We start from the raw sequence: 25,958 nt of genomic DNA on the forward strand, positions 1-25,958 counted from the left end.
AGAGGGGATGAGGAATGGGGGTTATGGGGCCCACGAGGCTCTTTGAAGAGAATTTAAGGTAGAGCAGGTTTTATAAATAACTGAATGAGGTGCTACTGGCCTAACGAGTGATGAATTCGAAAAATTGAGTATGATCACCGCTTCGTTCACTCCACATGACACCCCTCTCCAAGTAGACCAATCACTCAGAACATTTTCAGGGTCCTCTAAAAATGATGATTTGAAAATTTCGGGTCCTAATAATAGTTAGTGCATTGAAATGTTTGAAAAAAATGCATTGGAGCACTAGTAAGTAGTCTGTGCAATGCACGAGTTTTTTTTAATTTAAATTTAGTATTATATGTATTAAAAATTATATCAAAAATATAGAAATTAAAATAATTTAGCAATTATCTTATTCATTAATTTTGTACCGAAAAGAATTATAAAATTATACTCCCTCCGTCCCTAATTATAAGCTAACATTGAGACTTTTTTTGTGTCACTAAATATAAGCTAACCTTGCAAAAGTTAATATTTCTTTCCATATTCACCCTTGCATTTATTGGTAGTGGAGCACCACCATTAGTAGTACAATGATGAAAAAGTGTTATCATAAATAGGGGTAAACATAGAAAGTTGTACATTTTTTTTGAAAACCAATGCATCAATTAAGGCTTTCTTAATAAGTGTGATTTTTACAACTTTAGCTTATAATTAGGGACGGAGGGAGTACTATATATTGAAAGAAAAAGTATTGAGGAGATTCTAAAATCATGAATAGATTGGGAATCTATCTATCTAACTATCTATCTATCTATCTATCTATCTATCTATCTATCTATCTATACTATATATAAAAGCAAAGTTTCTGCAGCTAGGAGGGTAAACCAGTCATTCAAGACCTTAATGCACAACAATCTAATTTTTAGTATGGACATTTTAGTAAAAGGATACATTATTTCTTAAAGATGAAATTACAACCGTCCGATCATTTCCTATTTCTTCAACTCTTGGGTTTCAGTCGTTTGTGGTAACGCTTTCTCTCCTATCTTGCGTTCCAGCCGTTTCAGGTGACACTTTGTTGAGAGAAAATTAGAGGTTGGAGACGTTATGTTAGATTTAATTGATTTAACCCCTCACAATTTGCATTCAGGCATCTCTCTCCCTATCGATGTTCCAGAAGCATTTCCCCTGGATTTGTAAGCTGCTCTGCAGGCCCAATTTCTTTGCAAAGGCGACAATTTTGGATTCATACACGAAGGAGAGGAGCATCACCAGCAGGCACCATGGTTCTCAATTACATCTGTAATTTTGAGGCCTTCAATTTTAAGCGGTGGTGGGTTAACGACTTCGATTCCGAGGGGTGGTGGTTCAGTTTTCGGTGAGTTTTTTTAAAAAATTCCATTGTCCATAATTTCTTACTCATCCTTTGCTGCTACATCTTTTTAGAAATTTAATTATGGTTTAACATCTATCTTCCCCCTCTTATTCCTCATTATTCAATCTATTCATCATATCTACTCTTCTCATGTATTTTTTAAAGGATCTGAACCAACAAAAGAAAGATCAGGAGGAGGTTCTTTTGTGCAGTTTCTTCTATCTATGTTGCTCACAGACCACTGTTGATTTTTTACCTACAATTTCACTCCTTACAAGTAATTTATATGAACTCATTATCTTAAATTCTTTATTTGGATTTCCCTCTTCTGTTTGTTCTTTAATAATTTGTTATGAATCCTTCAAGTTTCAACTTTTGAACAGATTGGGTATCATTTGCTTCCATGTTTCAATTGATTGGGCCTTAGAAGGATATCCTCATTAGAAAATTGGTTGTTGGATTTGTCATCTGTTTTATTCTTATCAGACTCTTTCTTACCCCTTTGTTCCCAATTTTCAGTTTTTGGATGCAGAGTTGATTTTTTTGTGGTCAAATTGATTTTGTTTATGTGGAGTTTGTATTGTAATTTTCCTCCTCATCTAGGGATATTAATGATTTATACAGGTGCTCTTATTGGTATTATTGACTCAATATTTCTGTTACGAATTTTGTTTAATATCTTCCTTGCTTCAATCTTCAAATATGATTTGAGTCTAATTTTTGAATTGTGTGAGGAGCTAAGCAGTAGTTGTTCTTTTTCATTTTGACCAAGTACGATGAAGCTCCTTAGATGCAGCTCTTCATAATTTATGGGTAACCTGCACAAGAGCTAAGCGAAACGCATCTCTACAAGTGAGATCAATTTCTTCCTGCTTTCATTGGCATTATTGCAGCTTTGGTTGACAGTGCTATCCTTTTCAAGGCTTATATGTACATGGACCATAGTCTTCAAGATGAGGTAGTCAATGGAAAAAATGATGGTAATGGCCTAATGGGTATGGTTTTAGGCCACAACAGGTCTACGGTGTGTTTAGCCATTAGATGTTCAGTTTTTTGCTATTTTTTTAAGACATATCAAGGTAAATTTTTCGATTTATTAATTTGCCCTTTTATGTGAAAGTGTTTATTTTAATATGATTTTAATTTTTCAACTAATTAACCCTTATTGAAATTTTTTACCGTCACAGGAAATGTTCTTCAAAATGTAGTAGTTGTATATTTCCCACTCAACTTCATAAATATATTCTTCTATAGGTGTTTGGTTGGTGAAAAGATAACTTGAAGGGGAAGAAAATTGGAGCACGTTTTTAGCTGAATCTATGATTTTAAATAGAGGTGGATGATGGGTAGTTGCCCGAAGATTCTGATGCAGGAAATGATGTGAGCATGTTCTGAGGTTATTGCCGAAGAATGAGGTCCCAAGCTTGGTTAGTAGGAACAAAAGAGTGATGTGTTAGATTTTGGAAACTTTTTTTTTTGGAAGCAAAACAACTTTATTGATATTAAAAGGAAATCATGAGGGAAAATGGCTCATGAACCAGATACAGGAGAACAACACAAGGTATTCACACCAAGGGCAGAATTACCAAGGCCAAAAGAAGAGGAAAGAATAAAACAGACAGCAACTAGATAGCAAAATAATAACAGAAACAGCAGGGGAAGACATAGCAGGGGAGTGTAAAGCAAAGCCAATCCTCAACCAGAAACAACACACAAGCAAGGTCGATCAACAGAACCTTATGCGAGGGACCTCAAGAAGACAGGCAACAAGCAACCGCAAGACCAGGGACCAAATCACTCAGGAGCTTCGTATGCAGGAGAAAATAACAGCAGTTTTGACAGCACACACCCAGAATTCAAGATAGATTTTCCCAAAGGGGAACAGATCTATCACACCCCGATTTTGCAAGTTCGTCAGCCTCCCCATTAGCTTCTCTGAAAATATGAAACACACCTATGCACCCCACTTCCTTTGATAACCAATCAATAGCATTCAGATCATTAAGGAGGCCTAGAGGTCTATTGACTTTGCAGTTTACCCAACCGACAGCAATTGAAGAATCACTTTCCACAAGAACCTGTGAGAAATCTAACTCTTTGGAAAAAGACAGCGCATAATGAATGGCCTTTACTTCAGTTTGATAGACCCACAGTACACCCAAAGACAAGGAACACCTCCCCAAAACAACACCCGCAGAATTTGGAAACTTTGGAGTTTGGACGTATGTTTGATTAATTACTTGCTTTTCAACACATTTGTAGATTGTAGTGCTATATTGTATTTTAAGCTCAATTTGATAGTTGATTTACTGCCCACATTTCTAAATTCTCTATACGTCCTTCTGATTTCATCATTGTTATTGTCACTATTATTATTTCTCTTTTTATATATTTATTTTATTCTGAACTGTTCCAAAAATTTAGAAAAAAGGTCAAACAGCTCTCAAGAACATTGGTATTTAAAATATTTCAAGTTCATGTGCATTGTTGAATGAAAAATCTTCCTATTAGAGAACTAAGTTGTGCAAAAAGTAACTATAACCACCTGAATATTGGAAATTTATGTTTCAAAAGATGGCATGAGGGTAACACGATAGTTATATGGTTATACTTATTGATATGGAGTTGAAATATTTACCTTCAACAAAATTTCCTTGAGGTGTGTGTAACAGTATATATATAGTGGAGGTATCATTTGAGAAAGATATTCTTATATGAAAATGTGATAAATTATGATTGTTAGAAGCACTGTGTTTGGTTGGGGATAAGCATTGAATGTTACTCGGTTGTATTTTGCAACAATCTTAGGCTTTGATCAAATATCTTAAAGGGGTATTATTATTGAATTTCAATTTACCTTGCAAGTCTCTATCATGATGTAGGATATACCTGGAGTTTATATCCCTATGTTCTATCACGGGTCCTCATTAAGCTTTGATATAAGGTCTTAATTTACAGAAAGACATTTCTGAAATGCTACTTCTTCAGCATTGAATCTCTTATAATTCAATTCTTTGAGAATACTTCCTTTTTTAACTCTTAACGTATCTTAGATGTATATTGCAGACTTACAGTTAATGAACCTTTAGCTATTTTAGGAAAATTAAAATTCATGAAACTGATTGATTGTTCATTATCTCCATTTAAAATTTTAAAAACGGAAAGTGTAATTAAAGAAGGTTGACAGAATTTTATATTGATTAACTAATAACAAAATTTCTAACAGTTAATGTCAAAATAAAATAAAAATTAAAACTTTTTTTCACAATTTTTTATGTTTTAAAAAATTATTAAATGATAAAATTGGGTACGAAAAAATATGATAATTTTCGTGTAGCTATGTAATAATGTAAAATTAGATGCTTATGGTATAATACTTTTCATTTTCCCCTCTATTGGTTTAGTAGAAAATGGAGTGTATCTTTGTTCTGCCTTCCTTCAACATCTTGAGACACGTCACTAGGAGGTCATTAGCTCACCTAAATTAAATCTATAGAGCCTTTGTTCTTCAGAATATCCACATTGGAGTGTGGATACTATATTTCGGTATTGCACTTTGATTTTTGAAGTTCTCATCTTGGTTCTAGCATTCCACGCATAGAAAGTGTCTATCTGTAAATGCAAACTCTTACTGTTTCAATATGGACACACAGGAAAATCCGAATTTTGGAGGTTTACTGAGGTAATTTGCATTTAAGACTAAATTTTGAATTAAACAATTATTAATTAAAAATAAATTATTAATTAGACTTAATGTGCTTCCTTTGGGTACCTTTCTCTCTCCAACCAGCTTCCCACATCACTTAAGTAGTCCACGTAAGCTTCTAACGTTAAAAAATTAAGGAAAGTTGGACGGAAGACCGATTCTGCAACAATGGTCATAAGTGAGGGATTGAGGAATTTATCTAATAAATGGAATTTATCTAATAAATTCCTGGAGGGACCATCGTGAAACGTTAGGGACCAAAAAAAACTATTAAGCCTATTAATTACAATACTATTATAATTAAGATAATGAGTTATGGAATTTCATATGACATGATTTATTTGTTTGAATTTATAGAATATATTAATCATTATTAATATTAATCTTTACAAATCAACATCATTACATTGGGGTTAAAGAGCAAATACAAGTGTGTAGAACACCAAACCTTTCACCCAAAATCTTAAAATGTATGAATCTTCTTACTTATAAACAGCTCAAAATTATCATTTTTTTATATGAGACTTACTCACACTTGATAATGTCTTTTATAATTATTTGAATAAACATAGTAAAATTAACACTTTTTTTTTAAATATTACACGATAAACAAAAATGAATATCCCCGTGCATCGCACGGGTAAAAAGTACTAGTAAGGCATATAAAAGATAAGTTTCTTTAAAATTAAAAGTTAATCTCTTTCTAAAAAGCTACTTATTTCCATTTTCTATAAAAATTAATTTTTTATTAGTAAATTTTAGTTGTCATTAATTTTATAGATCTTTGGGTTAAAATCTATAATCGTCCCTGTACTTTGAGCGAGTTTTGAAAATCGTCCCTCGCCGGAAAATTATCTGAAAACCATCCTCAGACTATTGAAAATAATTTCAACCCATCCCTCCGGTCGCCTCAGGTCCGGCCAGCTCCTTACGTGGATGTCCACGTCAATTGGGTTAAAACATATAATCGTCCCTGCACTTTGAGCGAGTTTTAAAAACCGTCCCTCGCCGAAAAATTATCTGCAAACCATCCTCAGACTATTGAAAATAATTTCAACTCATCCTACAAAATGCATAGCAACACAGGTCATGAACAAGCAACACATGGTGATGAACAAGCATGCATAATTTCAAGCAAAATTCAAGTTTCAAGCATCACTAAACCCAAATCGCACACTGTCAATTCGAACAAACGAAGCCCTAAAATAGATACAAGGTAGAAATAATCCGATTCAATTCCAAAATAGAAACCAACAACAACAACACACAACTCGCAAAACCAACAACAACACATGCTGCTCGCAATTCGTATTCAACACCCTCTCAACAACAAAAACCCTAACTTTCAACGGTTAAACGAGAAGGATTGAGAAAAAACCTCACAAGCTTCCTTCCCAGTTCTTCGTCGCAGCCTCGGTGTTCTTCGTCCGAGGATGGTTTTCAGATAATTTTTCGGCGAGGGACAGTTTTCAAAACTCACTCAAAGTACAGGGACGATTATATAAAAAAAATTCCACGTCGGGTCTCATTAATTGACGTGGACGGTCAAGTCAGCGATTGCCGGACCTAAGGCTGTCGGAGGGACGGGTCAAATTTGTTTTTAAAAGTATGAGGATGGTTTTCAGATAATTTTCCGGCGAGGGACGGTTTTCAAAACTCGCTCAAAGTTCAGGGACGGTTATAGTTTTTAACCCTAGATCTTTTTAAAAGTGTGCTTAGGTCAATTTTAACTTCAAAGTAATTTAAAACAACTGAGCCAAACACACCCCTAGACAGATTCTTTAACAACACAGGTAACATACGATTCCGAACCCCTTTCGATTTCACTCTTATTTGTATACGCTTTGTTTGTTTCACTTCCGAATCAATTTCCAGTTGCTGCAGCAGCACATTGGTAAATGGAGACTAGTAGTGGAGATAACATTCTAGATGCTATCTACGAAGAGGATTACTTAGATGATGATGTTGAGATGATTGACATTGAACAAGGGGAATTGCTCCAGGACCATGAAGCTGATAAAACAACACCCCGCGATGCGAAACTCGGTCGTAAACCTAACAAGAAGAAGAACAGGAAGAAGAAGAAGAAGAAGAAGAAGAAGAAGAAGAAGAAGAAGAAGAAGAAGAAGGGTTCAGGTTCAGGGTCTGATGTCATTGACATAAACAGGTTTAATAGGAAAACCAGAGAAAGAGAAAAAGATTTGCATATGAAATATTCACTATGAATTGTTAACCGATACAATGAGGATTGAATCCTTATATAGGATTGAAGAAGCTTGCTCTACAAGCTAAACTAACAGCTAAGCTAACTCTAACTGAATGGTAACAACCTCTAACAGAATTGACAGCTGTTCCTCTAACAGAATTGACAGCTGTTCAAAACAGAATTAACAACTGTGTCCAGCTGGCATTCCAGCTGGCACACACACACTAAGCATAACCAATATTTTCATATCACCTATATACTCTAATACACCCCCTCAAACTGAAGGAGGTGACAAAAGCTGAAGCTTGTCAACTACATTCAGTTTGTCCTTGAGCTGTAGAAACCTTGTTGGGGAGAGAGCTTTGGTGAAGATGTCAGCTTTTTGATGTTCAGAGGGCACATGCTGAACAAGGAGACTCTTGTCCTGAACCTTCTCTCTTACAAAAAATATATCCATTTCCATATGCTTAGTTCTGGTGTGCAAAATAGGATTGTGAGTCAGCAACACTGTGCTCATGTTGTCACAATAAACTGTAGGAGTAGTAAAGGGAATTTTCAGTTCTGTGAGTAAAGATTGCACCCATAACAGTTCTGCAGTAGTATTTGCTAGACTCCTATACTCTGCCTCAGTGCTTGACCTTGCAACCAGAGTCTGCTTCTTAGCTGTCCAAGAAATAAGATTGGAACCAAGAAAAACACATGAGCCTGATGTGGACCTGCGATCATCAGGGTCAGATCCCCAATCAGCATCACAATAGGCAATCAAAGGGAGAGGCCTGGTCATGGAACATGGTTGAAGAAGTACACCATGAGTAAGAGTGCCCTTTAGGTATCTTAGAATCCTTTTGACAACTTTCCAATGCTCCTCATGAGGTTGTGCCAGAAATTGGCACACCTTGTTGACTGCAAATGAGATTTCTGGGCGAGTAATGGTTGCATATTGAAGTGCACCAACTACACTTCTATACTCAGTAGGATCCTTTAGAACAGAACCTTCATGTTTGGAGAGTTTGACGCCACATTGCATAGGAGTGGAAATAGCTGCAGCATCAAGCATGTTGACTTTGGTGAGAAGGTCTGAAATATACTTAGTTTGATTCAGCAGCAAGCTTCCACTAGTCAAATGAGTGACTTGAACACCCAAAAAATAGTCAAGTTGACCAAGCTGTTTTAGAGCAAAAATAGAATGAAGTTGAGTTGTAAGTTGTTGAATGAGAGTCATAGAAGCCCCAGTGATGATGATATCATCCACATAAACAAGCATGTAAATGCAGCCTTGTGAGGAATAGTAGGTGAATAAGGAGGGATCACACTTGCTGGCTTGGAAACCAAACTTGATGAGAACCTCTTTCAGCCTATGAAACCAAGCTCTTGGAGCTTGTTTGAGGCCATAAAGGGCCTTTTGCAACTTGCAGACCAGATTCTTGTCCTTGTGCTCAAAACCAGGAGGTTGTACCATGTACACCTCTTCTTCCAACACACCATTAAGAAAAGCATTGTTGACATCCAGCTGTTGTAGTGGCCAGCCTCTTGAAATAGCAAGTGAAAGGATAAGTCTCACTGTAATAGGCTTCACTACTGGGGAAAAGGTCTCAGAATAATCAAACCCTTGGACTTGACTATAGCCTTTAGCCACCAGCCGTGCTTTGTACTTGTTGATAGAGCCATCAGGATTCTCTTTGATTCTGAAAATCCACTTACACCCCACCGCTGTTCTGTTAGTTGGTAGAGGAACAAGAGTCCATGTACCATTGTTCATAAGAGCTGTGTACTCTTCTTGCATTGCCTTATACCACTTAGCATCCTTCATAGCTTGCTTGACAGAAGTTGGTTCCATGTGAGTAAGTAACAGAGTGGGTTGTAACCTTGGCTTGACAATTCCTGATTTGGCTCTAGTTTGCATAGGATGACTGTTAACAGCCACTGGAGGAGCTGCAACAGCCACTGAAACAGGAGTATCAGCTGGCTGATCATGAGCAGAAGATAATGCTGGGGAAGTATCTGCAGAAACTGATGAAGAAGGAACATCTGCTGAAACAGTAACACTTGGAGGCTGCTGCAGTTGTGGTGAATCAGCTGAACCTGGTGAGGAAAAGCCAGAACTAGCCAATGCAGGTGGTGTAGTGTGTGAAACTATAGGGATAGTAGATAAAGGGAAAAACTCAGCTGAGGTAGAAGAAGTAGTCTCATCAGGAAAAAGACTAGGATAGGGAAAGCGATGTTCATGAAAAAGAACATCTTTAGAGATATAAATTCTACCAGATTGATCCAAACACTTGTATCCTTTGTGATTAATTGAGTACCCTATAAACACACACTCTTTGGAATGCAAAGACAATTTAGTAGAATTATAAGGTCTAAGAAAAGGAAAGCAAGCTGACCCAAAGACCTTTAGACTCTTAAAATCAGGATGTTGACCATACAATTTGAAGTAAGGACTTGCACCTTGTAAAGTTGTTGTAGACATTCTATTTATGAGATAAGTGGCAGCAAGAAAAGCATGATCCCAGAAATGCAAAGGCATTGAGGCATGAGACAACAAAGCTAAACCAGTTTCAACTATATGCCTATGTTTTCTCTCTACACTCCCATTTTGATGGTGAGTATGTGGGCAGGTAAGTCTATGAATAATTCCCAACTTCTGAAAATGAGAGGATAAGGGTTTAAATTCCCCTCCCCCATCAGTTTGGACACTCTTAAGTTTGTGACCAAACTGCAACTCAACCATAGCTTGAAAATTGATAAAAGTAGCACAAGTGTCTGATTTTCTCTTCAAGGGAAATATCCAAGTATATCTAGTACATGCATCAACACATGTTAGAAAATATAAAAACCCACAAGAGGATTCCAGAGAGGCTGGTCCCCACAAATCAGCAAAGACAAGTTCAAAAGGAGTATTGTAAACTGCAGTAGAAGGAGAAGAAGGTAGTCTATGAAGTTTACTCAGACAACAAGCCTTGCAAAAGGAAAACACACTTTTATTATTTGGAACAGAAACATTACACAAAGAAAGAGTATGTTTAAGTACATCATGATGAGGATGACCTAATCTTGAATGCCACAAATCATAAAGAGAAATGCTACTACCACTATTACAATGTGCTGAACCAGAAACAGTAGATGAAACAGGAACAGAATGCACATCATTATTGCACTGAGTTATACTAGAAACAACAGGAGAAACAGAAGCAGAATGCAAACTAATAGCAGAAGTTGCTTTATTTGCTGCAGACTTGGAAGCTAAGCAAGCCTGTGAAGACCTTGACAAAGACTGAGAATGTAAAGAGGACAGAGAAGAAACATTGACAGCAGGTTGTGAGCTAGCTTTGGTGAGTGGTCCATCAAAGTAGTATAGACCATCATCTCCAACAGCACCAGTGAGAAGAAGCTCATAAGTGTCCTGATGACGAACACAACAATGATTGGCATGAAAAGTGAAGAAAACATTATTATCACGAGCAAAACGACTAACACTAACAAGATTTTTAGTTATAGAAGGCACAAGAAGAAGCTTTTTAAGAATTAAACTAGCTGTAGGATTAAAAGAAGAAGGAAGAGTGGCTGAACCTATAGACTGGATTGGCAGTCCTTGACCATTTCCCACCAGAAGCTGATCCTGTGTTGGTGATGGAATATGATCCACAAAAATGCCTGGATTGTTAGTCACATGGTGAGTGGCTCCAGAGTCAGGGCACCAAGCTATCTGTGATGAATTCTGTGTAGGAACAGTAGCTAACATGGCCTGAGGAAGCATTCCAGTAGAGACTTGTTGCTGTGGTGGCCTAGGAAATTGAGGTGATGGAGCAGAAGGTGCTGAGAACTTACCCTGAGGAGTCCAAGGACGAGCAAATTGCATTCCAGCAGCTTGTGGATAAGGCATTTGTGAGAAAACGCTTGAGAGAGAGTGTTTGTAGAAGAAGAAGAAGAAGGTAAGGAAGGAGATGAAGCATCCATAGCCATGGATCTTAGGCTCTTGATACCATAATAGGAAAACCAGAGAAAGAGAAAAAGATTTGCATATGAAATATTCACTATGAATTGTTAACCGATACAATGAGGATTGAATCCTTATATAGGATTGAAGAAGCTTGCTCTACAAGCTAAACTAACAGCTAAGCTAACTCTAACTGAATGGTAACAACCTCTAACAGAATTGACAGCTGTTCCTCTAACAGAATTGACAGCTGTTCAAAACAGAATTAACAACTGTGTCCAGCTGGCATTCCAGCTGGCACACACACACTAAGCATAACCAATATTTTCATATCACCTATATACTCTAATAAGGTTAACCATTTTGCTTGTTAACAGATTTTTTATTTGTGTTTAGTTATTATTCATCAAATGCTGAGTGTGATGTGTTAAATTTGCCAGGGATGTTACTTTGTATGAAAATGCTATTGCAAAATTGAAAATAAAAAGTGTAATTCTGGTATTGAGTTGCTAATTATTTAAGGGTTTTGCATTTCTTTCTTCCCTGTCATGTAACCATCTATTGAAGCACTGCTCACTTGTTTTTCCTAATCCACATAAATACATACATGAATGAATTTGTAGTGACTCAGGTTCCCTTTTCAGGTTTGTGATAGATACATGCCGGCGTCTAAAAGAGAAAAAGACATACATGGTATACACAGCTATAGGTTGCCTTGGGGTTTCTGCATTAAGTGATCTCGTCAAAGAGGTATTTGAGCCCTATCATGCCCTGCAATGATGATTTTAATGTTGAAAGCATCGTTTTAAATTGCAGATGCGACAATGATAGTCTGATGTGCTATTTCCTTTACCTATGCATCTGGTCTTACTTCCAAATAGTTGTCTGTTGTCTTGGACTTATTTATAATTCTAAGCCTTTTGTGCTCTTTTGATCGAATGGAGGTTTTTATTGCTCAGAATGGTTGAATTTGATGGTGTGAGTATGGTATGATTACCCTGTGGTATGGTTCTCTAAACCGAGCTCAGTTGGTAGAATTATGTTCATTTTTTAGTTTGTCTTAGATTCACACTTCAACACCTCTTGGGATGGTTTCCTCAACCCTCGTTCAAACCTTCCAGACATTTTTTTCAATAAGCTTTAGCTTGAGGAAGATTATGAGAAAATATCTTATAAAATCTTGATTGTAATTTTGAGTAATTTAAAACATCTTAGGTTATACTCTGGATTGGTTTCTGTACACCTTATTTTTCATAAAAAAAAAATTCTCATTATTAACTAGGATTGTGAGTCTAGTGTTAGTATGAATAAAGGTTGGTGTTTTTGTCTTTTGTAGCACATCATATCACATTTCATTGTAATTGTAACAGATCCCATCCTTGATGTCAATATCAATGTAAGCATTTAGTGTTTGTTTCCTCCTTTTCTTTTTCTCTACCTAAATCCCTATTATTGCAATGGATACTTTATGGATATTTGTAATGTGCATTGCATGTTTTTGAGATAAATTGTTCTTTTTGTATTTTTCTGTCCTTTTAATATTATCTATCTCTCAATCGGTATGTGGCTTTGATTGGGAGAAGTTATAATTTAGTCACCTTTTGTAAAGATAGATGAGAACTCAGATTCTACCTGATTTGGACCAGCATAGAGTATATTATGCTCATCCATTTCTTAGAGCATCATACAACCATTCATAATTTCTGTTGTGTACAATTATGTACCCAACCGTGCAGGTTTTTATTAAAAGCTAGTTTGCACCTTTCAATCCTCTGCTTGAGCCTTGATGTTCCTGGCTGAAGAACCACTTTAATTGTGAAGATTGATGCCTAATTCTCTACATTCTGCTCTCCTAAATTGAGTGGCCAACGAAGTCCAAATCAAATTGTGTAACTCTAAATATACATCATATTATTATATTGACTATTGAGGATTATCTGTATTTCACTTTGCCCATTGTTCCATAACATTGTAATATTTTTTTTAAAAAGTTCTAGTTTCTAATTAAAATATAGCGGAGTAGCTTGAAGTTAAGGCAACAACTAACGGCTCAAAGATAAGATTTTAGTTTAAACATGTTAGCCATCATCGGGCCAAATCTCTATGACTGGAACAGCCAGTATTTAGCTTAGCAGGATTAACCTAATAAATGTAGGAGAATCACTCTAAAGGTTGTATTTATCTGTGTTTGTGCATCTAGATTTTTAGTTGATGAAGCCATTAGTTTTTGGACATTTCCTACCTGGTTTATGCAGCCCTCTAGGATATTTTTCCATTTTCACGATCAAACAGTGAGGACTTGTGAGCTAAAGTTTTTAAATATTTTAGTCTATGGACATATTTTGAATATTATAATGAATTTTGCATGATGTAATACTCTTATGAATCACAGTGGATGATGTGGGTGTTTCTATTTTATGTGTAAATGCATTGTTGGTGACTTGAATCTCATAAGGAATGGACGTTTGTTTTTGTTTTTAATTGTTTTTGGTGTTCTTTTTTAGTCTGTCCATTTTGATACATCATAAACTTGTATAATTAAGCTTGAAAGTCACAGGTGGATGCAATACAGGCTTGTGGAGGTCAGAAGACTTTTGACAGTAAGCTATTCCGGACAGGGGGTGGCGTATTGTGGAGCATCATTAAAGCTCGAGAACCAAATGCCTTCAAAGAGATTATGGAAAAAACAAAAGAATTTGAGGTGTGTGGTCAACCCTTAGTTTTATTGCTTAAATAAACACTCGTTTTTATATTTATGTTCCGTGTATGCAATGATAACACGAAGCTTGTTTCTGGATACATATAATGTCCAGGACTTGAAAAAGGGACAATAAATTGTTATTTGTAGCCTCTATAATGATTTTGGGTAAGAGGGTGGGTTGTGAATCTGGTCATTTGTACAAGGAAAGGGAGAGTGGGAATATTTGTCGCAACTTAACAGAACAGAATCCTTATGTGGCATGAGGTGAGAGGTGACAAGCAAGCACGGGGGTGGGGGGGGGGGTGGGGGGGGTTGAAGTATAGGCAATTCAATGTTCTAGAACCCTCATATCACTACTATTAACGGTACTTTCAAAGGTTGAGAGCACATTTTCACTCACTGCACTCACTCCCCAATAGGGAAAAATCTTTAGTTGCTCGTGTCTCCTTTTATTGAAACAATGATGCTTGGTTCCATGAAAAAATTGAACCTTTATGAGAAAGGAAGCAATATGTCTTCAGTACACTACAGTCTACAGGGGAACTGAAGATTTGTTCAATAGATGCGTGTGAAATATAAGGACAGAAAAAAAAAAGTTATCGAAGTGTATGTATGGATACAAGTTAAACTCAAGGTACTTAATCCATAGAGAGAGGTCGTGCACTTTTTGGCTCAGAGTGACTGCTAACGTCCTCGAGGGACATCCGTTTGGACTGGTGCCAAAGGGTATCCAAACATAACCTACCCCGTGATGTTCTTCATGTACTGCATATGATGGCGAAACCTTTTGTAAATCTTGTATAGGCATATTAACTTAGTAGAACAAACAAGCCTCTACATTGTGAAGATAATTCACTTTTTACTAATATGGTTTTGAGGTGAGCATAAGTGATTGTTTGAATAGCAGTTACGTACAAAATGAACGGACTTTCAATGATCTATAAGCAGAGATACGTTCACTTTTTATCTTGAAGTGTTTGAACGTTCATTTACACCTATTCAAAATGACAGCTAAACACACCCTAAAACCAAGATTACTGGCTATACTGGGCAGTTTTTGCCATCAAATATAGTATGTGCAGCTTTTGATGCGTTAGTTTGTTCTCTTGCTCTCAAGTAGTATGAACAGTCATCAATTAATGAGGAACCAATATTATTGGCTTTGTAATAATTAGTTCTTTTGTCATTGCTCGTATAATATTGCAGAAGCAATTCAGGCAGCCAGGCATTAAGCAGAACCCCATTCAGAAAAAAGAGGATTCTTCTGAAGGGGTGCCCTTTACATTTGTTGGTGGGAATGAGGGAAATGTTTCTGACAATCCTTTTGGTGCATCACAAACGCAAGATCAACCTGTACCATCAGGTACTGAAGAGAAACATATCTCTGTTCTTGATAGATTAAGGCTACCTGTTTCCTACGACGATGACCTGCTTGGAGTAACTGCCGGTAATGTCGCAACCTAACCCAGAATGAAGTGAGTTTTTTAGATCACAGTAGCAATCTTCAATACTAGTGAAGACTCTATGTTCGCTCTCATAGATAGGCTGTTTTTATCTATTTTCATCTCAGAAAAGATTTTAAAATAGGAGTAAATAACCACACAAGAACATGTGATAGTGTTACAAGAGGTGAAGTACATACTGATGCGGCTCTTTCTTATGTTTTCCTTTGAGTTCAAGGTTCTACAATCAATCTTCTTTCTTTTCTCCTTTCTATTTCGCCCTTTTCTTTTGCGTCTTTGAATACATGTTACCAGATGGAGCAGTATTTCCATTTGGATTTTGTCATTTGCGTTGAGAAGAGAGGATGTTTATTGTAGTATAGTTATCTGGCTTTCTGAATTGTGAATGTGATATACTTGTAGGATGATATGAAATATTTTAGAGCGGTATTCTACTATCCTTTTACAAATTCTCAGAGAAATCTTTGTATTACTATTTGAATCATTAAACGAAAAAGTAAATTTATTTAATCTTTAAAATATAAAAAAAAATTGAAACATTGATGACAAGTCTTTGTATCTGCCCTCAAAGTAGTTCTATCTTGTAGTTCTCTATGTAATCATTTTATATTTTAGGGTAAATTAACTATTTACGCAATGCAATGTCTTTCGTGGGTTTACTCAATTTCCATTGCTTGACCCTACATTTGTTACCTGCTAATTCAATTAACATCATTTAGGTGGTTTGACAATTCAACATTGTTCATGGCCTTTATATCTGGAAGGTAATTACTAATTAGGGTAAATTTGTTTTCAAGTTCAGTATAAGTAGTTTAAGGTTTTTTTTTTTTGAAAAACTAAGTTGAAGCTTATTATAATTAAGTTTGGTAAAATTCAAGTTGAGAATGAATCTGTGATTAGGAATGTTATTTTGAAAGTAACTTCGAAAATTAATTTTGTGTGGATAGTTAGAATTACTTGAGGGGTAAATAAATATAGATATATTTTGTATGTCTCACACTTCGAATGAATTTCTCATAATGAAAAAGTAAAATTCTCACTTAAAATAAATGTAAATTCAATGCGTTTAAATATCCGATGAGTGCAACGTAAATAGAATTTTATCTTAATTCATAAGAAAAGTTTATTTATTTTTATGTCGAAGTGTGTGTTAACATATGTTTGCACCGGTGTCAACATATATCCCAATATGGCTAAGTTATTTGTATAAGTACTTTCATCCAAGGGAAAAAACTGCCCGAACATAATTGACATGGAAATGTAAATGTTTTTTTACTGTAAATGGTAAAACAAAGAGCCTATTTTGTCACTGGGCATTAACCTAACTTTTCACTTTTCATATGCCCAGAGTATTGTGGTTTCTTCTGCAGGAAGAGGCAAACCACTGTACAGTCATCTACCTTAGAGGAAGGATACTTCTTCTCCCATGCAGCAGTGGCTGCTTCCACAACTGCCTTTGCTGCTTCCTCTTCAGTGTCTACCATCCACACAATTGATGCAACCTCACTATTACTTAGCACATCCCACACCTACAAGCAGGAAAAACAAGTCTATAAAGAATGCTTGTGCCAAAATGATGCTTTGTACATGTTTATAAATCTTATTGGGCAAATGTTTCTGAAGTCAAAATTAATCATGGGGATAATAAGCCTTTATAACTAGCTTATTGGTGAATAATTAATTTCGAAGAAATAGAAGCGGATTCAAACATGTTAGAATTATTTCCACGATAGTAGGAACAATTTTTCTTTTTTTGAATCTTAACAAAACTAGGGTTCTAGGTTTTGGTATGTAATGTAACTGCAACGTAAATGAGTTTTAAGTTCCCACATGGGCATCGCGATTGCAATTGTCATTGTATCAACCCACATTTGTCCGCAATTCCACAACACAACCGCAACGACTATTCAAAACCCTGGTATAAACATAAGTGTTTGTTGTATGCAAATAACACTCACCCCATCACTTGCAAGAACAATGAATTGGTCCCTTGATGTTACATGGTGATACCAAATATCTGGGATGGCAATAACACCATGGTCTTTGAGCATGAAATCTCCAAAAGCTCGAGACATGGCTAGGCCAGGGAAGTTCTCATTAGGCAACCACACTCGCTGGATATGTGGTTCTTCTTTAAGAGCATACACACAACCGTTGCACCTCCTTATTCTTTCTGCTTCACCTGCATTCCAATTTAGACGCACAAAATTATTTCTTGTTCACAAATGATCTTCATGGTTTTAGTAATATCTCGAAAGGAAGTAGAAAGAAAAATGTTTAACTGCAATTTTGGTTCCAATCGTTTTATAAAGAGATAATTTTGGTCCTCGTAGTTTCAATTGCTCAAATTAAGATATTCAACTTTCCAATAGGGGTGAGCAAAATATCCGACCCGACCCAAACCCGGAAAACCCGACTTTTAAAAGCACTGATGGGTCGGGTCGGGTCGGTTTACGGGTATTAAAAACTGGACAGATGGTTCTATGCGGGTAATCACGGTCGGGTTCGGGTGGGTTCAATAAATCCGTCGGTACCCGACCCAACCCGATTAAAAATAAAAGATTTTTCCTTGTTACAAGCCCACAAATTGGTGAGGCCCAATGTTTATACGGTACATGTAGTGGCTTTGCAACCACAAGTTGAATGTCTGATTAATTGAACCCCAACCCTAGATATAAATTCAAAACTCACAATTTTCATTCATTCAGTGGCTGTAGTTGAACTTGAACCCTAGGAAAGAAACCAAAATGGCAAAACCCTAGAACTTGAACCCTGCACCGCCGCCCATTCCCTCATTTCCCTTGGTATTCCCCTCCATTCTTCACCCTCCTTAAGCTTGAACAGTGAAACGAAAGCTGTTTGAAGGAAGAAAAGGTAAGGTTTCAGATCCTCTAAGGTCTTGACCAGTTTCTGGTTTCATAAATCATTGAAATGAAAACTTGTTTTTTAGCTTCCCTTCCAATCTCTGTTACGTTGTCTTGTTCTATATTTTCTGTTTTCTTGATCTCTGTTCTTATTATCTTCTTTTTGTCTGATGCCATTAGGAGGCCAGGAGACCATATTGGAGCAACAACTTAATCTTCAAACTTTTTTTCACTTGTGAATCTCGTTTGGTAAGTTTCTAACCCCATTTTTATTTTTTAATTTTGTCTAAACCTTGCGAGCTTGCTAATTATATATCTGTTGCCCTGTCTTTGCACCTTTTCTGCAATGATTTACCTTTGTAGTTTTTTCCTCCTTGTCTGGCTTGGATAAATGGATAACTATCTTGTACATGTAAATGTTATGTTCCATTTCGTTAATGATATTGAAAAGTTAAAAAAAGAAAAGAAAAGTAAAGGTTTGTCATCTGCAAGAAATTTTTATTATAAAAAAGATGCAACCCAGATTAAAAATCAATGCTTTTTCTAACCAAATGTCAAAAGAGAGGTTGTAGTTGTTTGGAAAGGCCTTAGTAATTCAAAAATACCATGAACATGTCATCCTTTGATCGTATGAACTAGAGTGGCCCCATTGTTTCAATTTTCCAAAAGCTCTTTACATGAACAATGAAGAATATGTGATGGGCCACTTACCGAGGGAATTCTTTTGACTGCTGCAATTTTAAGTTATAGGAACTTTCTATCTCGTCCTTGTTATTAATAGAAATTAGTAAAAAGTTTTTGTCTAGCACTTGGTTTTAGTAAAAGTAAGTTTCCTTTTTGGTCTTGATCTCTAAGTTGGCTATAATTTTTTCCTTTATGCTTTATTCTTTATTTATCATTGGTTCTGTTTTGGAAAGACACTTGAAAGTTAATTAATACTGGCTGAAATTTACACTTAACATGCTTATTCATTCACTTGAAACTTGGGCTTCTGTTTTGACAATTCCATAGTCTTGATATCTAAGTTGGTTATGATTTTTTTTTCATTATGTTTTTTTCTTATTTATCATTGTTTCTATTTTGGATTGACTCTTGAAAGTTAAACTAGCTGAACTTCACACTTAACATGCTTATTCATTGACACAGTGATGGAGCAACCTAATCAACACTTGTCTTCGACACCATCTCCAATAGACACCCAAGCAGCTGGACCATCCAATGTAACTCAACCAGCAGGTGCTTCTATTGGTGGAAGTCAACCCACTCAAGGTGCTGAGACTGAGATTTCTATGGCTGATCCTGCTGTGCTTCCCCCACCCCCTGAAGTTCAAGGGGCTAATCCTAAGAAAAAGCGTAAGCCAAATGCTAGCGGTCCGCGTACAACAACTTCTATATGGAAGCACTTTACCAGATTACCTGAAAATGAAGTTCAAGACCCCACTGCTGCTTGCAACTACTGTGGTAAGAGGTATTTGTGTGATAGCAAGACTCATGGCACCACAAACTTGAACACCCACTTGAAAATTTGCACTGGTGGTAGAGTCTTGGACACTTACAGGAGCTCTCTAAACCCTGAAGTTGCAGAAGAACTGAATTGTACTCAAAACTGGATGAGACAATCTTCCAATCAGCCCAAAGAACTTGATGTTGTTGATGTATTTGACCAATCTGAAAAAGTTATAACAGGTAGAAGTTTCTTTTCATAACTGTGATTTTATTTATCTGTTTTCTTTCCTAATGGATGTGTTTTCTTTCCTTGTTCTGTAGAATTTCGAGGCTTGATAATTTCTGGAAGGGCTAGAAGATCTGCTGCTGGTGCTGGATCTTCTCAGTCACAGCCAATGTCTATTGGCTGAAGTTCAATGGTTTGCAATATTTTATGAATAAGTTTTCTTATTGCTGCCTCCTACAATTTATTTTTTAAATTGACTAATTTTTCAACTAAATGTTTATTTTATGGCTAATTTTCAGTTGAGAAAGACTTTTTTGGAGTCATTGTGTGCAATGACTCATATTTTGGTAAGTCAAGCTATTTCTTAGAATTATTGTTTCTTTCTTTTTAGTTTGGACAAATATCTTAATTTTTTTGTGATCTTCATTGTTGGCAGCTAGTATGTCGATAGCTTCTTGCAGTTGTCGAATTGTGTTGCAATGTGGATATATTTTGGCTGAGTTTGGGGCATTCTTTGGACTTATTTTGGCTTTCTCAAGATGGGCATGCTACTACTCTGTTCTGGTTGTCTTTGGTAATTTTATTGATATTGATTTTTACTCTATGTTTGGTGTTAGCTAGATTTGACTGAATTTGTGTTTTGATCAATTCATTTCTATTGCAGCCAAAATGTGGTGTTGATCACCATTGAAGGAATATTAATTGGAGCTCTACTATTGAAAAGTATGTGTATTTATGTATTTGTTATTGTTTGTGCTTCCGATTTTATTATTATGTTGTGAATATAACTGAGTTGTGCTTCAATCCCTCCCTTTGTAGAATTGTTGGCTAATGGAGAGTGCTCCTAAAAGATTTCCAGGGAATACAATTACTGGTTATTCCCTTGAAGCTCATATGCTAGTAGTGTACATGAATTAGGTAATATTAGTAACTCTTTGATTTTGTTTTTATTTTATTTTGTGCTGCATTACATTTCCAGCAAAGGAAAATGTTTAACTCTTGTAATTTAAATGCTAGATGTCACTTGAGGGCTGGAAGAGTTTGATAGAGTGCCCCAAGATTCATGCAAGTTTGATGGTGAAGATTGAAGAATGGTGAATGACTGCTTAAGAAGCAAAGCTTTAATGACATATGCATACTTTTCTACCTAGTTATTTAGGCTATGATTGGTCTGTAACTATAACATACTTATCTACTTTTTAGCAATTTAAGCTATGACTATGGGTCTGTAACTTGATTCACGCATGACCATTGATGTTGTGCTTATGCTTCCTATGCCTAATTTTTAATTAAGTTTACCTATGACTACTTTTTAATTAAGTTCAAAAATTTATTAGTTTGATCTCTAGTGACTCTAGTTTGGAATGTGCTGTATGAAATATTAATTTGGTGCAGGTTTTTATCAATGAGCCAGACTCATTGTTAGCAAAAATATGATTTTAGTCATGGGCTAAGGCCTTAGTTTACCAAAATTAGTACAGCCCAAGAAAAAATTAATTTTGGAGTTTTTATTAATTTTTTTTGCAAGTCTGTTTTACTAAAAAAAAAACCTTGATTTTTTTACCAGGTCCAAAAAAAAAACGTAGCCCATTATTTGGGCCCAACCCGACCAAACCCACCCGAAACTAGGTTGGACCCAACTTTACCCGAACCGACCAACCCGAAAGTAGCAGCGGTCGGTAGCGGGCCTAATAAATTATTGTTCGGTTTTTTTCGGGTGGGCTGAAATTGGCCCGAACCCGACCGAACCCGCCCGAAGCTCACCCCTACTTTCCAAATTGAACAAATATGGCTTAAATATTAACTTGTCATTCAATAACTAATGAAAAAGTTCAAGTAGATTATTATTTTTAGGTGAAGACAATTTGTCATTTTCCACATAAAAAATTGATATATGTTGTCTTTTTCCGTTAGTTAGTTATTAGTTAACACGTTAACATATGGACTAAAAGTTTGTTTAATTTTGATTTTTGAAAGTAGAATGACTTGATTGAGCAATTAAAACTATAGAGATCAAAATTACATTTTTCTGAAACTTTAATGACAAAAAATGTAACTAAACCAAAGAAAAAAAAAAGCTGCATACTAGTTTATAAGAAGAGACTTACTAGGTAATCCAGGTTTCAAATCAGTGGTCAATTGAATGGCTGTGAGTTTCTCATCATGGATTGTTCCCAAGACAGCTCTTGAGTCACCCAAATTAGCTATGATAAGACCTTCACCCTGTATATTGTTTTTGTTATAGATGTTCTCATAACAAAGATGAAAATGAATAATGAAATCTGAGTGTTTATTTTATTTACCTGTCTAATGACAACTACTGCAGTAGTTCCACTGCAAGAGCAGTCTAGATTCTCTTGTAGCTTAACCTGCTTGTCCATCACCATGAAAGCACTAACAATGGCTCTCTTCCACTTCTGAAAGTTCTTTGGAGCCAAGTCATCTTCCACTGTGTTAAAATTGCTTGGGGTGTTGTCATCACCATTTTCTATTTTATTAATCTCTACAGGAGCATTCCCTTGGCTCAGAATGAGTGAAGGCAAATGACTGTTTACCATTTTGCTCACTATGTGTCCATATCTTCCATGTCCATCATAAACGCCACAAAATGCTCCATCTTCCATCCCGTAACCCTTTTGAGGAACAGCAAGGAGAAAAGAAAAAAAAGTTAGGGGAGGGAGTTTCACTGCATGTTTGGATACCCGGATGAAAATCATGGTGGACAATAACAAAAGGTAAGAAAAGTTATTTTTGCCCATCATGATTTTGTCTGCACCGTGATTTTCTACTGTATATCTGAATATGTACTCCGTAATTTTATATGCTTTATTAATCTTAGGCACAGAAGAAAGACTCCAATTTATAATATATTTGGATCAACTTTTTATCAGAATCAATTTATGGAACCCAGAAGCTACCCACAGAAACTTATTGCTAAAACTGATTCTGACTTTAGAATCAATTGTATAAGAATTTCAAAACATGGTATAAACAAACAAACCTGGTAAAGTGAGGCAGCATCTTGGTTTAGTCCTTTTGTTCCCTGTTTAGAATAAACAGAGCAAAGTCTCTTATTCCCATTTAGGACCTTGTTTGATTCAAATATTGTCACATTCTCATCATGAACTTCTTCAGGGACCCCATGAATCTCTGAAGATGCAAGGGATATGCAGATACCCATTCTAGTTGTTCTGTAATTAATTTAATACAGTTTAGTGAGTCTATTCCTTAAGAATTTGAGGACCTAAATATATAGCAAGTCATGCATAATATTTAATGATATATATATAAGGTCCAGATGTGATTACAAGTGGGCGGTACCTGAAAGCTTAGTTGAACCCAATAATTTCATGTTTTTTAGTTGTTACTTATTCAACTAGGCTGTCCCAACACTCTCTTTAAGGGACATTAAGGGTGGAATTTTTCAAACCAATCCACTAAGGGGTATGACTTTCTATTATAAAACTATGGTTCAAAGTTATTATATTAATAACCTTTATCTTTTCAAAAAAGAAATTATTAACAACCTTTATTCATGAATAGTTATGTATATTAAATTAGAGTTATAGAGCATGGTGGAACATGGATTGCGTAACGTTTGCTTTTTGCCCAAACCTTGCTTCCTCTTGTCATTGTATACTCTCTGTCCTGTCCTGTTTTCACTTTTTGTAAATAATTGTAAGAGTTAACCTCAAACTTTTTTCACTATTGCATGTCTATTATGAAGAAGTAATAAAAGACAAATTAGTCCCGGATAATCTTGAAGCATACAGTTACATGGCTACCTAGTCAATGGTGGATTATGAGTTTTATTGGGTGTCTTTATACCTGATAGCAAGCTATCTTTATACCGGATAGCAAGCTAATGCTGATCTTCAACTCTATTGGAGTTGTTGTTTTCATGGTGGCGTATGTATTGATATATTACCTTTACTCTGAAATTGATGCACAGGTGCGTTATTATGTACTTAGCAATTTTGTTTTGTAATATTTTACTTCCTTAGTAAACTGAGGTTTAACTGTAATATAATTCCAGAAAAAAGAAATTGTACTGCATGAACTGCTTTCTTTGTTGGTTCCTGTGCTCTCATGGTTAATCAATCTGGTATTGGTTCTCAGCAGTGTATCGGTTTTCACAAATATATTGATGTATATGTGCCCACTTGCAATTTTGGTAAGTATGTAATAATTCATATTATTAACGAAGAGTTTTGTGAATCCAATATTAATGTGAATTTTTTTTTGCAGCCATAAGTTATTTTAACAAATAGAAACAATTCGTTCAATTTACTATTTTCCATTGCACTCACTTTAAATGCAATGACTTGGATAATATTTAGTGTCATCGATCATGTAGATATTTTTTATGGAGTAATACTTGTCCCGGAATTTTTTCTTGTAGTTAATCAGCGTATTAAATTGTCTTTAGCTTATTGGTATGTTATATTATTTAGATTGAGAACTCTAACTATAAAAGTATCCCAAAATAGCTCTCAATTTACCTAACATAACATACTAACTAAACACAATTTAATAGGATAACTAACTACCAAAAAAAAAAGTACAAGTATTAGCCCATGAAAATATCAACAGAATCGATGACACCGAATATTGTCCAAGTCATTGCATTTAAGGTCAGTGCTATTGAAAATAGTAAATTCAACGAATTGTTTCTATTCGTTGAAATCACTTCTGGCTAAAAAAAAAAATTCACATTAATATTGGATACACTGAACTCTTTGTTAATAATATGAATTATTACATACTTACCAAAACTGCAAGTGGGACATCAATATATTTGTGAAAACCGATAACTAAAACCAACCCCTTCAATGCAGATTGGTAAACCAGGAGAGCACACAACAGGAAACTAACAAAAAAAAAAAGTAGTTCAACTCAACAGGCAGTACAATATCTTTTTCTGAAATTATATTAGAGTTAAGTCTCAATTTACTATAAAGACGCCCAATAAAACTCCTAATCCATTGTTGACTTGGGTAGCATGTACTGTCTGCTCCAACAATATCCTAGACTAATTTGTCTTTTATTACTCATAATTTGCTTGCAACAGTGAAAAAAGTTTGAGGTTAACAATAACACTTACAATTATTAAAAAAAAGTGAAAACGGGATAGCACAGAGTATACAACAATGAAAGGAAGTGACAGAAGCAAGACTTAAAGCCGGTAGAATCATTATAGACAATAAATAGAGTTAATCTAAAATTGTGTTGGCTGACATTGGCGTTGTGAAGCAAGTGACAAGTCAATCATGAACTATATGAAGAAAGTGGAAGAAAATGAAAATGGATGATTAAAAAGAAAAAAATACTAAAAAATTCAAAACTTAAACAAGAAAAGAGCACATTAAATTAGAAGAAAAGCTGAATTGAGTGAGGTTTTCTTAAATAATAAGGAGAATGGTAGTTAACCCCTTTTAACTCGTGAAATTGTCCAAAATAGAGAAGAAAACATAAACTCAATTTTCACCAAAATGTTAGGAAATAACACAGTTGAGGAAGTAAAATAAACTAGAAGTGTAATCAACAACACAAGAATATAACGTGGAAACTCCAAAACCCGGAGAAATAACCATCACCGTTGTCAAAACCGACCATGACCCTAGTACACCCACACTCTCCAAAGTGAATATTTAAAAGAAAACACAAGTATAAACTTAAAGGGTTCTCAAACTTAAAAGAAAACACAAGTATAAACACATAGACTTTGGTGTGTTGAAACAAGGAGCTTGAGATCTATATATGTAGCATTGGACTCTCCCACCCCTCACTAATCTAAGCAATGTAAGACTTCTCCACTAGCTTTTCTTAATCTTTTTTTCTCCTTCATTAGCAATGTGAGACTTACATTGCAATTAACTCCAACACAAAATGAGGTCATTTTATGACACAATATGTGTAGTAGTACTTTTATTCTCCAAAATTCCCTCTTACTTGTGTCCATTTTCCTCTCTGATATTTTTTTTGGCTTAATTCCACTTTGAGCCCCTGATGTTTTCAAAATGTGCGATTGACACCCCCCGTGTTTAAAATG

The 25,958-nt window shown here is 35.5% G+C and overlaps 1 protein-coding gene across 1 annotated transcript; it reads right to left on the minus strand.

The window, feature by feature from the left end:
- Positions 1–16,550: 16,550 nt before the first annotated feature.
- On the minus strand, positions 16,551–23,136 carry LOC130717754 (probable protein phosphatase 2C 72). Its single transcript, XM_057568110.1, has 5 exons — positions 22,908–23,136; positions 22,210–22,539; positions 22,015–22,129; positions 17,329–17,552; positions 16,551–16,899 (listed from the first exon to the last, which is right to left on the minus strand). Exons 1-5 carry the CDS (start codon positions 23,085–23,087, stop codon positions 16,687–16,689), a joined length of 1,062 nt encoding a protein of 353 aa, XP_057424093.1. The 5' UTR covers positions 23,088–23,136; the 3' UTR covers positions 16,551–16,686.
- Positions 23,137–25,958: the final 2,822 nt, after the last annotated feature.

This window comes from Lotus japonicus, chromosome 5 (genome assembly GCF_012489685.1).
Source record: "Lotus japonicus ecotype B-129 chromosome 5, LjGifu_v1.2".
NCBI lineage: Eukaryota > Viridiplantae > Streptophyta > Magnoliopsida > Fabales > Fabaceae > Lotus > Lotus japonicus.